At 53.4% G+C, this 16,400-nt stretch overlaps 1 protein-coding gene across 3 annotated transcripts in view; it reads right to left on the bottom strand.

Moving 5' to 3' along the window:
* Positions 1-14,690, bottom strand: part of SGSM1 (small G protein signaling modulator 1) — a 32,536-nt gene extending 17,846 nt beyond the window's left edge. For all 3 annotated transcript variants that reach the window (XM_068208644.1, XM_068208642.1, XM_068208643.1), the window contains exons 1-4: positions 14,602-14,690; positions 14,464-14,507; positions 4,297-4,372; positions 756-918 (exon numbers count right to left, since the gene is read on the bottom strand). In XM_068208644.1, the coding sequence (XP_068064745.1) occupies positions 756-918; positions 4,297-4,372; positions 14,464-14,507; positions 14,602-14,620 (302 nt within the window). In that variant the 5' untranslated portion in view covers positions 14,621-14,690. The remainder of the gene's footprint in view (positions 1-755; positions 919-4,296; positions 4,373-14,463; positions 14,508-14,601) is intronic.
* Between the last annotated feature and the right edge of the window lie 1,710 nt (positions 14,691-16,400).

The raw sequence follows: 16,400 nt of genomic DNA, 5'->3' as shown, positions 1-16,400 counted from the left end.
AGAGGTACAAGACAAGAGACAACACCACCACAGGCTCACCCCTGAACTCTGAGGGAGCCCAGGGCACTCCTGCCACCAGGAGCTTGGGGGTGTTGACCATAGTGGCTGGGGGTTCCCAGGGAATTAGCTCTGGAGGTGCTTCCTGTCCCTATCCCATCCCCTGCTCCAGAGGGGCCACACCTGTATTTGAAACCAGACGTCACCAAATCAGTTCCCCGCTGTAAAGACACCCCAGAACTCTGCTCTTCCTCAGCACAGTCCTCCAGCCCACACACATTTCCACAGCTGAGCTCACAAGCAGAGCAGCTCATCTTAGGACAGTTTAAAATTCCTGCCCGCAGGTAGCTGCTCCATCCATCTCCCTGCTAATTGTCCAAGGATGAGTAATCCTCCCCCAAACAGCAGCTGAATTACTGCAGCTTCGAGCCCTGCACACCGAGACAGGCCAAACGTGGTTCCAGCTGGCTTGGTGAACTGGTCCATAAACTGTGACAGCTCAGGAGCAGCGTGCTCAGCTGTCCCTGAAGCACCAGAGCAGAGGCAGAGAGACTTTTGTCCACCCCTGCTTAAACCACAACCACAACTCAGTCTCCTAGAACACTAGAACAGCAACCAGTTTGGTCAAGATATAAAAAACCCAGAAGAAGACTGAAGGAGCAATTCCTCCTGTCGAGGCTCAAGCTGGACCCAAACCACCCTTCCCACCCCGAAACCCGAGTGAGTAGAGAGGACTGGCAGCCCCGCTGGTGCCTTACGTGTTCTCAATCAGCTGCTCCAGGTCCTGCACCTTCCTGCAGAGCTCCTCTGCCAGGGGGAAGCTCTTGCCCACCTTCATGAAGAGCGCTGCGATCTTGTTGCTGCGCAGGAACCCGGCTGCCCTCCGCTTCAGCCCGAACAGCACACAGCATTCCACGGCGGCTGCAGAGAACACAGGCCCCAGGATCAGGGTATTCCCACTTGGAAGGACCCACAGGGATCAGCCAGTCCAACTCTTCGAGGGATTGGCCACACAGTTAGCAGCACGCAATCTTGGCTTTAGTAGCACCATGCTCTACCCAACAGAGCCAGCCTCGGGGTCACTGGAGCACCTTCCCTATGGAGTCAGGCTGAGAGAGGTGGGGCTGGTCAGCCTGGGGAAGAGAAGGTTGCGTGGGGGCCTCACAGCACCCCCCAGGATCTGAGGGGATTACAAGGAATCCAGAAAGGGACTGTTCATCAGGACCCCTCCTACTGGAACAGGTTGCTGTAAGCCCTTGAACCTATCCTTGAACATTTCCATGGATGGAAACTCCTAAAACTCCTCAGACAGTAAATGTGAAAGCAGAGACATCCCCACCTTGGCTTCAGGAAATTGTAATCCTATCCCACATGGGAATTAACAACAAACACCACAGCTTCTCCATGCAGGGCAATTGCTGTGCTGGGCAAACAGGCTGACACTCTCCTTTTTGTGTTTTTTATTGTGGTTTCTTGTGGATTGTGGAGAAACCAGCATCTCCCTGATGTTTTCCCTTCAGCCCAGTCTGAGGGATGGGCACAGCTGGAACAGGAGGTTTCACTCCCTCTGCTGGGATGGTGCAAGTCGGGAGCAAAAAGCTCAGGAGCAAGGACAGGCATCCTGAGGGTTTCTAAAGCAGCACAGGAAATGGGGCAGTTTTCCCAAAAAAATATCTCAATGTTCATAGAAGCATTTTTCTGAAAAGCTGAAAGGAACAAAGAGCCTGGGGATAAACCACAGGCAGTGCCAGCAGCTCAGTCTGGCTTTGGGGACTCCGTTGGCACTCAGGGACACTGGGACTCATTAAGGCTGTGCCTGACTCCATGTCCTGAACTGTGCTCAGAGGCACTCACCAAACCCCAGTGAGTGCCCAGACAGCCCCAGACACCTTCCCTGCCCTGCCAGGGTGAGTGGGGATCCCGGGCACCAGTGATGACTCCACAGAAAGGCACGCGCACGCACAGGCTCTGCTGGCAGCTCGTTCCCAACGCCCCCGGGAGGGCTCAGGATGGATGTCTAGTGCCAAACACAGACTGATTAAACAGGCTGATCAAAGCACTGGAAAATCACACGGACCCACAGTCCTCGGGCCCTTGATCTGGGTCTGACAATGAGTTCTGCTCCCTCCTCCCCGGGAAGCCAGCGCTGATGAGCTGAGCCCGGATGCTGCTTCACCTCCTGCCTGGAAAGGCACACTTCCCTCCAGCTGAACACCTCCATGGAGACACAGAAAAAGGCATTCCATGCAGCCCCATCACAGCAGCTCCCAGGCTGGGAGAGACTCATTATCCTGCCTTGATCCATGCCTGAGCTCAGTGCTGAGCAGCAGCATCCGAGGGGGGACGAGACACGGCCTGTGCTGGCAGAGCAACAAGAGATTTGGGCCAGCCCAGCCCTGCTGAGCCCCAGCAGCCAGGCAGAGCCACTGCATGGACATCTGGCTTTGAAAGCAGGCCCTGCACAAGCCCTCCCAAAGCCCAGAGGGCTTCAGCTGCCCCAGGATTATGTGCAGCTGCAAATAAAATAAAACCCAAACTGTTCCATGGCTTTGCCAGAAAAGCCAGCATCTCCCTCATTTGTCCTATGCTCCATGGCTGAAATACAAGTGACAAACAGCCTCACCTGCCTGGGACTGCACCCAGGGGTGCCCATTTGGAGTGCCCAGATCAGGCTGGTGCTGAAAGCTCAGGTACCCACAGGGGGTGAGCGGCCAGGGCTGCTCCTGCCCAGCTGCACTCCCAAAAAGAGAGCTCCCAGTGCCACCAGTTCCATTCCGAATTCCCAGCTGACAAACAGGAGCACTGGTGCTCTCACTGTGCTCAGGTCACAGGCAGCACATCCCAGCTCCTGCCAGGCAGGGAGAAATCTCAACTCCTGACAGGCCTCTGGCACAGAGCACCAAGACAGAGCTGTCAGCAGCATCTGTTCCCAATGCCAGATCTGAACCTGTGCAGAACACCTCTCCTGCTGGCCAACTATAGGGAAACATGCAGCTTCCACAGGAAAAACTCTCCCTGTGCTCTACTAAATCCAGGGGTGATGGCAGGGTTTTTAAATCGGACGAGTTTTGGAGCTCTGTTGTGTCACCACTGCAAAGAGACTCTCCTCATCCCTCAGGATATAAGTCACAGCAGAGCCAGGACACAGAGGATGTCACCTACAGCAGATGCACATGGTGCAGGGGCCCTGCTCAGCTACACACAGGTAGAGGGGAGCTTTGACTCCTGGCAAAAGACTGAAGATATTCCTGAGCTCTGACATGATCCAAACCCCTCGGGCTGAGCAGCCTCGACTGATGTGGACACCAAACCCTGGGCTCCCCATCAGCCTCCCAGGGCAGCCTGGATGTGACAGATGCCAGCTCGTGTTTGTCTGCTCCAAACCCCCCCCTCACAGCACCAGGGGGGCTGCTGCCCTTCCCTGCCAGACCCCTGCCTCCATCCCGAGGGGTTTGCGCTGCGCTGGCTGCGCAGAGGGCTCCGTGAGGAGGGCTCTGCTGGGAAAGCAGCTCTCTCCAGGGAAAAGGGCAGCTCTGGCAGCCAGAGCCAGGCTTGCAGCACGCTCTGCTTGGCAGGGAAAGAGGTTATTTATAAGCTCACCCAGCTCCTGGAGAGCCACAGCACTGGGGAAGGTGAAGGAAGCATTCCAGTGAGAGGAACAGCAGATGGAGCAGGAGGAGAACACCAGGAAGCAGAGAAATGCAGCAGCATCTTAAGAGGCCAGAAGGAACCAAGGAGCCCTTCGTGCCTGGATGCCTCAGCCCCCTGTCACAGGAGCCTATAAATAATCCTAGTTTGAGGAGCCTCGTGCTGCACAGAAAAGCCGGGAATGAGTCACACCTGGACGTCTGCTCTGCTCTTTCGACCCCACACAGGGGCCATGGGCTGGGAACAGGCTCCTGGGTGTCTTTGATGTGAGGGCCCAGCAGGAAAGGAGAAAGCCCAGCCTCCTTTCCATAAATTCCTATTCCATAACAGCAAAGAAAAGATTTGGACTCGACAGACTTTCAGTTGGATCAATTCTCAAGGGAATTTAAAAATAAAATATTGTTTCTAGTCCTTCCTCAATGGCTGCACACACTGCTAGCATCCCTCCCTCTTTTGACACATCCCTGTATATTTTAAGCACAAAGACCTCAGGGACTCTGACCTCTGCCAGAACAATCCATCCTCTGGCACTCCCCATTTCCTCAGCCCAAGGTCCTGGATTGTGGATTCCAGGTTCCCAGGAATGGCACAGCCCGGGCAGGGGATGCACAGCCCCAGAATCCCCAGTCCAGGCCAGCATGGGAGACTCACCACAAAAGGAGATGATGTGGCTGCTGTCCTCATGCACAAACTTCCTTGTCACAGCCTCCTCCATGATCTGCTTCACCTGCAGGACAGAGAGAGTTAGGGAAAATGTGGATTTTCAGCCATGGACCTGTGGTGGGGTGGGTGCACAGGAACCTCCTCTGCTCCCAGGTTTTCCCAATGGCACAGGAGATCTCATGGAGGATTGATGCAGCTCTGCCTGCTGAGCATCACCAGCTACTTCAAAAAGGTATAAAAAAAGGGTTGTTTCACTTCTGAGAAACTTCACTGTAGGAAAACAATGAGCCGAGGATTAACTGAGAGAACTGAGCATCACTTAGATAAAAGTCATCTAATAAAGGTACCCAAATCTCATATTTAAGGTTTTTACAGCATTGTTCTGTTCTCTCATTTTGTTTGAAAATTTTCCTATGACACAGCTGTCCCAAATGACTGCAACTCTCCATCAATGCCTAATTCAGCAATCACCTGGCACCAGCTGTGCCCAGAAATTCCATTTGCACAGCAGTGCCAGCAGCTCTGCCCTCTGTGACTCACAACTGGCACTCAGCTGACCCAGAGGAAGCTGTCACTTAGTGCTCCTCAGGGGCACGATTAGGGGACAAAAACAAATAGGACCCCACACAAACTAGGAGGGTAATTGTTGCAGGGAGCAGACAGGAGGTCAGACCCAGCAGGTCAGGTCTGGCAGCAGAGTGGTGACTTCCATCCCCAGCTGTCACTCTCCCTAATCCTGCTGCGAGCAGCCAAAGCCCAGCTGAATCTTTGCTCCTTAAACATTCAGTTCCCAACCGCTTTTCCTTTCAAGCACAGCTGCCAGCATGCCTGGATCTCATCTTCCAGTGCCTCTGTAACATCTTGGTTTTGGAAAACACAGGGGAAAGTGTTGCCAGCACAGAGCTGAGGGTGTGAAGGAAGCTCTGCTTAGCAAGGTGTTCTCCCTGAGGGCACAGGGAGGAGGAAAATACAGCAGGTCAAGACTTGGCCAAGCAAACCTCGGCACGAATGAGAGACCTTTAATGGCATCATTTGGGGAATTAAACTCCTCTGCAAGGTATAATCAAGGTCAGTTATGCACGGCTGACAGCTCCATAAAAGAAATCCTGAGTATGGATTAAGAGCAGAGTGCTCTCTGAGCCAAGAGCTGCTCTGTCAGAGCCATCAGGTGAGATCCCAGCCCTGCTCAGTGACTAGCAGAGCCCTGAGACTTCCCTGGATGCCAGCAGCTGGGATGAGCTGGTACTGAGTCAGGAAGTCACAGCAAGGAATGTCACTGAGATGTGGAGCTCGGGACTGGAGGTGCCTCAGAGCGCTGGGAAATTCCTCACGGTCCAGCTCCTGCACCTTCCACACCTCCCACATCCCAGCCCTGTGCTCAGAGCAGTGACTCCACCTGCAGGAGCACCCCAGGGACCAGGATAAAGCTCCATCTTCCACCTCAGTGCTTTATTGTGTCCTAAAACTGCAGCTGTCCCTGGTCAGGGCACCTCCTGGAGCTCCTTCATTTCTCACCTCCCACCTGCAGCTTCCCCCTTGTCCCACGCTGGGCACCAGGCAGGGGGCAGCTGCAATTCTCACTGAGGGCTCCTTGCTCCAGCACCATTTTATTTTACACTTCAGCAACAGAAACAGGGGCAGAGCAAGAGGAGAGGAGCCTCTGTCTCCCACACATCCCCCGGCCTTGGCTGCAGGGGTGGATCAGGGATGGGGAGCAGCACACACCTCATGTCCACCAGCAGCCACGTGCTGCCCAGAGCTGCCCCTTTTCCTCCACCTGGAACGTCCACCAGAGATAGTCTGGCATCCTGCCCAGCCCAGGAGCCATCCCTGACCACCCCTGGCAGGGAAGTTCACGTCTTGGGGCCCTCAGGCATTCCCTGAAGTTTGGCTGAGCCACCCTTGTCCAGATGGCTCTTGACCCTCACCCAGGCAGGCTGAGCTTCCTCTGTCAGCAGGACACTGTGGTAAGCCCATTTCTCTCTCTCTCTCAAGATTTTTCATAAAGGTACACAGAGAGAAATGAAAGAGAAGACAATATCTATTTCTGCTCCTCGTTTTTCTCTTGTGGAATATGTTTGGAGAATTGTTTATCTGGAGTGAGTGCTTGCTTAGATCATGGTGGATTGTTTGGGCCTGATGGATAATCAGATCCACCTGTGGCTGGACACTAGAAAACAAGGTCACAGGTTGTTAGTAGTTAGATATTATAGTTAGACAAAGTAGCATATAGTTTTTAGTATCCTCTTTTATATAGTATATTAATGTATTATAGGATAATTATAATAAAGAAATCATTCAGCCTTCTGAACTGCAGTTAGACATCATCATTCTTCCCATTAGGTTCACCAGCATCTACAGCAGGACACAGCCCTTCTCTCTCACACATCCAACTGATCTCCCAGAAAATGACCACACACAGATATTGAATGTACACTCATGGTGGCACTGGTGGTATCAGGATTTTAAACTCCCACACAAAATACACCTGAAAAATCAACGTGCAGAGTTATGTCTTTACCGGCTTCTGATTCAATCAGGAAATATTCCAATATAAGCAGTATATTCAAACATTTGTTTGAAATTTCAGCACATTGACACAATGCCTGCAGTGCCTCAGGCCACAGGGCCTTCCCCAGGGCAGTGACCATCTGTCTGTCCAGGGCCTGGGGACCATCCAGGACAGCAGGACCCGGCTCTGAGTGGGCATTTCAGTGCCAACACTGCACACACCACCTGCATGCTCGAGGCACAAACAAAACACCTTCCAAGAGACACAGTTTAGTGGAAAATTACTCATTAAAAATAAAAACCAAACAAAAAAAAATTGCACTGCGTTGACTGAGGTTGTTACACTAAAAATAAATCAAGTCTAAAGGACTGGAAGTGGAAAGGACAACAAGGGCACTCACCTGGTGTGTGACAAACACAAACAGCAGCCCCAGCCAGACAGAGATGGCCTCATAACGCAAAACAAGGGATATCCTGGAATCCTGGAATGGTTTGGGTGGGAAAGGACCTTAAAGCTCATCTCATTCCACCCCCTGCAGTGCAGGGACAGCTTCCACCAGCCCAGGCTGCTCCAAGCCCCGTCACCCCTGGCCTTGGGCACTTCCAGGGAACAGAATCAACACTACCAGGGAATGGAGCCAAGAGATCCCAACTTTCTCTACGTACCAAGAAAGTTTTCCAGCAAAACCCCCTTACATTTGCCCAAACAGACACAGATGGCATCTGTAGGACAGCTCAGAGCCAGAGAACCCCAAAACTCCTGACAGATCTCCCGTGCTGCTGTCCCAAAGGACTCTCCCACTCGGAGCAGGCTCTCCACAGCCAGCTGGGATCCCCAGGAGCACAGCTGGGATCTGCCAGGGGATTTGTGACACCCCTTGGCTCCCTCCACAGAGAAGACTTGAACAGCCTCTGAATGTGCTGCATTTTGATGCTAATTCTCAGATTGTAGCCAGAACAATCCCAACAGATGAAGCTGCCCACTCTGGATCTCATGCCAGCCTAGTGAAATGAGATGTTTGCTCTCCTTTTATTAGAAAGGAAATTAAAACAGCAACTAATAATTTAGCTGTAGGTAAACTCAAAAGGAACATCATCAAGTATTCCACAACAGCACAAACAGCCCCCCTGGCTCCAGCTGGGAGCACAGGACAAGTCCCCCTGGAAAGTGAAATCAAACCCTCACGTGTCCAACAACCCCAGGGAGGGATGAAGGATGAAGGCTTAGACCTCTCTTCTACAAAATTCCCAGGGATATGCACCATCCAAAGTCCAGCTTTGCTGTCACCCAGCCCTGCTGTCATTTACACTGCTGGAACAAGCCAAATATTATCACAGCCACAGCCACCACCGAGGTGCAGGGACCAGGAGCACACCAAGAACTGCAGGTTTAATTAGTCCAAGGCAATATTGACTCACAACTGGTTCTACCTGGTCAGATTTTTCCCTATAGAACCTGTACTCTGGATCATTTGCAGTCTATTTTCCTGCCTCTTGCAAAGCCTTTCCCTGGTTATTAAGGCATTTCTGTGGAAGCACAGCACCTCCTGTCTATTTGGCCATGCTCATAACTCTGTGAAATTGTTTACAGCCAGCCAGATGCAAACAGAGTCCCCAGGGAGATCCTTTTCCCAGTCCTGTTCCAGGGTCAAGCTCGCTCACGTTGCCAAGGCTGAGGGCAGCTGTGGGGATGCTCCTGGCCACCAGATCCAGGAATGGGCCTGGCTGCCATATCCAGCATCAAAAAAACGCCTGGATGAGCAAAAAATGTGGCACAGCAGCCCCACACTGAAGCCAAAGCAGTGGGAGAGCATCCCAAGCCAAACCCAAAGGATTTACAGCTAAAAATAGAGATGAGGATGAGGATGGAGATGGGGATGTCTCCTGCTCCCTCTGAACATCCACCTCTACACAGGCTGTCAGATCAGGTGGATGAGATGCTGCAGGACCAGAGCCAGGAAGCTGCACTGCCTGTACCCCCTCAGAACCATGGAATTCATCATGGAATCATGGAATTATTTAGGTTGGAACAGAACTCCAAGATCATTGAGCCCAATCATTCACCCAGCACTTCCAGGTTCACTGTTCCTGTTCAATCCACCTGGCCCAGGATAACCACAAAGCCCTCCAAAGCCATCAAACAAACAACAAAATCATTTTAAAAAAACCCAAAACCACCCAATCCATTGATGAAAGAGGCTTTAAACTTGATTTGCTTTTGTACATTTGCTTTTCAAATTCTTTTCCAAGCTGCAGCTTTCTCATTCTCATCAGCATTCTCATCACTGCTTTGATTATGTGTTTGAAGTTAATTCTTGCACTTAAAAAAAAAAAAAATCCCATTTTCCTTTTCAGTTTTGGTGCAACGAGTGCATGTGGGCATTCCCTGCTGTAGTCTGAGCTCTCCTGCAATTTTTTCCTCCCAACCAAGGTCTCTTTCCATGAAAAAGCTCCCCAGGAAGCAGCTCCCCATGCTCCATGGAACACTGCAGCACTGTCACTTCTCAGGTGGTACAGAATGCTGAAGGATCACGGAGATGCAACATCAGGACATCCCCAGGCAGGGTTGTATTTGCAAGGACAAACAGCCTCCCCTGCACTGCAGGGGGATATTTCCCAGCAGGAATGGAAGCCTGGTTTTGCTGGATGTACCAAAGGTGTCCACAGCAAAGAAAGTGCAGAATCTCTGCTCAGCTCCAGGACACAAAGACATTTTTCCAAACCCAAGTCCTTCTGGGGCCCACAGGAGTCTCTGTGTGCAGGGAATGCTGGATGGAAATCCTGGGATATTTCACCACATTGCCCATGCTGGAGCTAAAGCAGAAACTTCTCAGACTGAAACCTCTCACCAACCAGATTTATCTTCTCATTTGAAAATGAAATGTCTGCCTGTTGCCTGTCTTGTTGCTACAATGCCCTTTTGTTAGCAGCCTTGTTGATAAAACTCACATTTTCAGACGCCGTGCTGCAGGATTTCCTGCCTTACCACGTTCCTCATCTCTCCAGCAACAAACACCCTGATGATCCCAAAAGCAGGTGCCAGACACACTGTTCAGCACCACCACGAGCTGCAGCCACGCTCTGCCACTTCTCCAAGAGTTCACTGGCTGACCACTGAAATAAAAATCCCAATTAATTGTGCTGGGATCAGTGAAAACACCCCCAGCTGCAGGGCACAGGCACCATTTACACCCACAGACGTTTTGGTGGCCCCTGGCACGAGGGGACAGCACAGGGACAGCTCTGATGGCACCAGGCCTTGAAAGCCATTTGGCAGCTCCCTATTCTTGCTGCCTCAGAAACATCGATCACCCTCCAGCCCACTGAGACCTCTGGCTTTTCTAAAAGTCCGATTTAATAATTTATGACCACTTGCTGAATAAAACATGGCACCTCCTGCAGCCGAGGGATCCTCCACGTGACACACAGGAGGGAATTCCAGGCCAGCCCTTCCCCAGGAACCACCTGTGCTCACAGCTGGGGACTGGGGTGAGGCTCCTCAGGGGATAAGGGAGGAGAAGAACTCTGAATATTTGTGCAGTTTGCTGGAAAATGAATTTAAAATACATTAATGGAAGGATCCATAATGCAACATTGCACCCTGGGGGGGACACAGGGGTGATCCCAGCCACGTGTATTTGCTGAGAGTGTTTTGCAGCAGACTTTCTTCACAGAGCATCAGCTTTTGGCCAAAAACCCCTGCTTACAACACTAATTTAAGCTGCCTGAGATCACGTTATAGCTGGTTCTATTCCTGTTGTGCTTGTCAAAGGCACATTTCCACGCCATCTGTGGGCACTGCTCGCTGTAAATGCTCAATACAGACATTTAAGGAAACATTTATGGCAAACTTTAGTCATTTCTGTGTTTCCAGCACACCCAACCTCGAAGCTGGGCTCTGTTCTCACCACATCCCAGAGCTTTTCCCAGGCAGTGAAGTCACCCTGATGAGTCTTTTGGATGAAAAGATATGAAACATGGCAAAGGATGATGCTGAAACCAAGGGCAACTTCCAGCTCCAAATTGCCCTGAAGTCCTGAATCTGTGCAAAGCCAGCTATTTCCATGGCAACAGCCAGGATGCAGGGGGGGAGGAGGGCAGGATGTTTTGGCAGCAGAGGACAGAAGGTCCCCTGGCCCAGGGAAGGTGTGAGGAAGGGGGAAAGCAGCACAAAACCTGCTCTGGGGATGAAGGCTCAAGCCAGGGCTTTCTGGAGCACGAGGGCTCTTGTGCAAAGCCCTGCTTTTATCTTTGAAAGGAGAGGAAATGGTCCCCAGTGATCAGTGCTGCTCTTCAGGGCAGATCGATGCAGGCAATCGAGAAATGCTGCATTAAGGGCCCTCTGTTCCCTCCTGGTACAGAAATATCTGAAAAAGGCTGCCCTGGGTGCTTGAGAGACATCAGAGGGTCCCTCTGCCAACAGCAGCTTTCATTACCAACCTGCAGCTCATCATCCTCATCCTTATCTTGCCTGAACACTTTTGACAGCTACACAAAGGCCTTTTCCCTTTTGTTTTTTTTTTTAATAAACTGGCCTTGAGAACACTTAAAGCTCTCAACATTAATTTTTCAAATCCTAGTAACATTAAATTAATTTACAATTTTCTACCCATCCAGAATGAAATAGCTGGCACTGATGCCTGCAATCTGATATTTTGGAAGAGCAGGCACACAGAAAAACAAACCCAAGCTGCAAAAACATTGGTCTTACCAATCATTTGTGTTATTTAGCAACAAACCAGTCAACATGGCTGCAAAGCAGGGGCTTCTCTGAAAGGGTGGGAGGAAGAGACTGACTGCTGTTCCCATGACACATGATGAAGGAATTAGTCAACAGCTACGCAGTGACAACCATTCCAGCTACTGAAAAATAAACAATATATCTGGCAGAAGACAAGCAGGCTGTGGTCAACCCCAATATTTGAAAGAATTCTAAGAATAGGCAGCAAACTATTCAATCCAGGTTCAACAGTAAAGATGAGTAAAGACTCAGAGCTGCTTCCTGAGTGGCAAGTTAAACATAAACTAAGTTTTTGCAGAAGAAATACCAAGATGACTGTTTGCTCTCACACACCAGGGACACGTGTGCAGGTGGGATTGCACAGGTAACACCTGCTTCCCCTCCTCTGTGCCATGCAGCTGCCTGGAGGGAGCTGAAAACAGACCTCAGGACTTTCCTCTATGAAAAACAAATCTTGTAAAAGAAGGAGAATATTTCTAGTTGAAAACCCACATCCCTCCAAACCTGGGTATTGCTGGGTTAGTAAAAAAGCCTCATTTCATCTGATAAAAGCTCTAAAAAATGAGAGAATGTTGGTCATGCTCCTTATCCTGCATAACAGGACACTGGATGCCTCACAAAGTCAGACTTCACTCCTTCCCTTGCAGCCTGCTGACAAACAGTCAATTTTGCAGCTTCCAGGGTTGGTTTGATTTATTGTGGCCATATGGGGTTGGGGGGGAGGAAGAAAATGGTGACAGATAACACAGCTCATCCCAACCTGCACATCCACTGCAGCACAGGACTTCTCCAGAACCCAATGCCTTAACCATGGCAACAGCCAAATACTGAGGGCTGCTCAGTGCCCTGGCTAATTCCAGTTTATTGTTTCTGTCCCTGCTCGGATCAGACCTTCTTCCCAGTGTTTGTCTTCTCAGTTATGGCCCTGGGGTGACAGACGTGGCACAGCTCCCCAAGGACAGCCCTGCCTGTCCCTGTTCTCAGCTGGGCTCACCTGTACTGAGGGCCTTGGCTGGAGCTAAACCAGGCGTGGCCTCATGAAATTCGAGTAATACAGGTTTGGGAAAGGTTAAAATTCTGGGAGTGGGGGAAAAAACCACAAATTTCTGCAACTGGCCCTTTCTACTGCTCCTCGGAGTCTGCACAAGCTCCTGACTTAACCTGAGGTCAGCCTAGAAGAGGAAGAAAAACCAAAAGCATGAGCAGAGAGCAACAGGCACAAGAATGCCCCACCTGCTCCTGGTTTCAGGGATGGTGCTGAATAATTAACTCCATAACCTACAGGATCATGTTTCCCCAGGTTTTTCATTCCTACCAGAGCAAAGCCCAGGTGAAGAACACAGGTCCTCCATGGAATTCCCCCACCCACAGCCCCCATCACTGGACCCAGCCCCTGTCCAAGCTCAGCACTTCCAGCAGGAGTGGAAGGGCAAGTGGAAGGGCAAGTGGAAGGCAAATCCCAAGGGAACGGCAACCACCTGGTACCTGCAGGGAGCCCACATCCACACCAACATCCCGAGCAATGGGATCACCAGGAAAAAGCCTCTGCTCTGTGTCAGCACCAAGGGGCTGCAGGAGAGAGCCTGGAGTGTGTCAAACACCCAGCTCGCAGCACAGCGGTGGCACTTCACAGGGCAGGAGGGCTTTCCCCACACACCCCTCCCTCCCTCAGGCTTTACCCACATTCACCAAACCCACATTATCTCCCCCAAAGCCAGCAGAAGGGCAGGAACCAGCCCCAGCTCTGCTCCCTGAGGTACCAGCTCCACTTTCCCCCAGCCCACGGCCCTGGGGGCCAGCAAAGCCAGGCACTGAAGGCCAGCACAGGAGAGGCTCTGGGGGATGCCAGGAGCAGCCCTAGCTCCCACCCTGCAGCAGCTGTCTCTGCACTCAGGAGCTGCCACAGACAGTAATAATGAGATGGCAGCTCTATCCACAACGCTAAATAAATGTCATACCCTTCTCCTGGCTTAATAGCCGTTGCTGAGGCAACCGGTGGTATTCCTTAGCACCACACCCGGCACAGGATTAAAGGTGGGAAGTGGTCTGGATGGGCAGCGCTGTCACCCTCCCCAGACCCACCACCCACGGCTCTGCTCCTCCCGACTCCAAGCAGTGTCTTCCACTCCCCGGGAGCCTGTAAACCGGATAGCGAGATGCTCGTAACACCAGGAACAAAACACCACACACCTCCCCCCCTCCGGCATCCCGGGAGGTGACCTGCGGGGACAGAGCGTGGGCAGGACAGGACAACCGCTGCCGGTGCCCCAGAGCTCCAGCACCGGGCAGGACGCGGCTCCGTGACTCGATGGACCGTCGGCTCAGGTGTGACACACGGGATAAACACGGAGCTCCAGGCAGCTCAGCATAAAACAACGCACAAACTAATAGAGTTAAAGATGCCTGAGAAGGGGGAGCGCGGCGAGATGCGGAACGCCATCACCCAGCACCGGGCACACACATTTGGAGCCCCCCTTTTCCTGGCCGGGGCCCCCAGCAGCCGCTGCCCCCCGCCCTGCCAAGGAGCGCCGTGCTGCGGGAGGGCTCGTCCCATCCCCGCTCCCAAGGGAAGGATGCAGCACCGGGAGTCGCCCCTTTTCCCTGCGGAAAATCCCAAGTTGTGGCGTGCTCTGCCCCCAGCCAAAGGCGATTTTCCAAGGATGCCGGGCATTGGCGCTGCAGGGATGCTTCTACGCCCCCGGGGACCCGCAACCGCGCCAGGGTGGGCTCTCGGCCCCACTCCGGGCTGTTTTTTGGGGGGCTCTGAACCCCGCGGCAGCAGCAGCGGAGCCAGCGGATGCCGCGGGCGGGCGGGCCCGGGGCTCCCCCCGGGCAGGAGCCGCCGCAGCCGCCGCTCCCCGCGGGCACCGGGCCGGGGCTGCTCCCGGGGGTCCCGCACCCACCTCCTTCTTGACGGTGCGCAGCAGCCGCTGCCGGGTCTCCGCCTCTGCGGGGAGAAATGAAGAGAAGAGACCCGTTAGTGCGGCCCTGCCCCGCCACCCCCGGTGCCGGTCCCCGGTGCCGGTCCCCGCCCGCCGTACCCGCCGGGGCCGCCGCCATGGCCGCGCTCGCTCCGCAGCGCCCGCAGACTGCCGGGCACCGGGCCGGGCCCGCCGGGCCGCACCGCCCCCCGCCCCGCCGGGGAGGGGCCGCCGCCGCCGCCAATCCGCGACCGGCACCGGCTCCCCGGTACTCGCGGCTCCGGTACCCCCGGTACCGGCATCCACGGTACTCCCGGCATCCGCAGCCCCGACACCCCCGGCACCGACACCGACGGCAGCCCCGGTATCCTCGGCAGCGGCCCGAGGGGCGACCGGGTCCGGGCCGGTGCTCTCGCCCGGGTCTCAGCCGGGACCGGTCCCATGGTGCGGTCGCAGCCGTCCCCCAGCTCCCGGTGTCGCCACCAGCCCCCCAACAGCTGACTCCCGTTATCCCAGCCACGCTCCCGCACCCCCGGCCCAGCCCCGAGGTGCCCGAGGACGGCGGCGGCGGGGCTGGGTGACACGGGACGGGGAGAGCCCTGGGGGTGTCCCCGCACATGGGGGCGGCTAGGGCAGTGTCTGGCCTCGGACAGGGGTTCAGGGCTCTGGGGGCTCCTCGCAGGGGTGAAACAACCGCGTCCTATCGGGCGTGAAGCCATCCAGGCCCGCTCCGCTGAGCTCCAGCACAGCGGGAAGGTGACAACGACCAGAGACCCCCAACGCCTCCTCTCAAAATCACACCGTCACAGCCCCTCGGAGAGTGCCCTGCCATCAGCTCCATTACCATCTCTTCTGTTTTCCTCTTCCCTGGTTTACTGTTCCAGGACATTTCCATAGAAACAGCATCCTGGCTCCTCCGCAGTCCAGTTTCCAATAACTACGAACCGCGGTAGTGCCAGGGCAGCAGCCACCAGCACGGCCCCGCCTGGCCCCGCTGCCACCGGGACTCAGTCCCGGCATGGACGGCAGGGACACGGTCTCACCCCCGCCGGCCCCCCAGACTGATCCCAGGGCTGGGCTGCATCCTCTGCCTCGGAGCTTTTCCTCCATGCTCCTCCTCGGAGGCCCTAGTGACAGCAGGGACCATCATCCCAATGATCCCTCCACTGCCCAGGCTGGCAGCAGAGCAGGAGGGAGCTCTGGCCTCGGGATTAATCCGAATTCGGTCCCTTCTGTAACTTCCAGAGGCCAGGAGGAAGCCTGGGCCATACCCGTATTTCCATGACCTCTGTTTGCTTTTCGCTGTTTATTTGCTTTTTTAATACACGTTTAGCACAAATGTAACTCGTGGGAATGTGATTACTGGACCAGATGGGTCCCAGAATCTTTGGGAGAAAATCGTCTGAAAGAAGCACAGGGACAAGCTCCCCCCAAGCCTTGCTGCTTCCTTTTCCTTGGAAAATTCTGCCTCTCCTCAGATTAAAGCCAGGTGGGACACGATTGGCCCCTGTTTTCTGGAGCTTGGAGAGCTTAAATGAGAGCACGTTGATCTATACTTAATGTGATTAAGTTACATCTCTGAGTATCATGCTAATTAAATTAAACTTCCCACTGCTGCCTCTGAGGCTTAAACAGGATAGCTGTTTTAAGACCACAATTTACTCCCCTGCACTTTCCTGCACGGATGAGCAGGTGGGATAACAGCATTCTGCTGATCAAGCCATCGTGGTGTTTAGAAACAACTTCTAAAGCAAGGGATATTCAAATTTAAATCTGATTTGAGTTGGATTTAAACTCTGAAGTTTCAGTCTGATTTGCACTTTGAGTAAGGAAAATAACAGGGGGAAAGCACAAGTAAGCGGCTGAGGCAGTGCACAGACTGTCTGACCGTGATGTCTCAGGTGCAGGAACAGGATATT

Source organism: Anomalospiza imberbis, chromosome 18, assembly GCF_031753505.1.
Source record: "Anomalospiza imberbis isolate Cuckoo-Finch-1a 21T00152 chromosome 18, ASM3175350v1, whole genome shotgun sequence".
NCBI lineage: Eukaryota > Metazoa > Chordata > Aves > Passeriformes > Viduidae > Anomalospiza > Anomalospiza imberbis.
The sequence above is the reverse complement of the archived record's forward strand: the minus strand, read 5'-3'. Positions and strand labels throughout refer to the sequence as shown.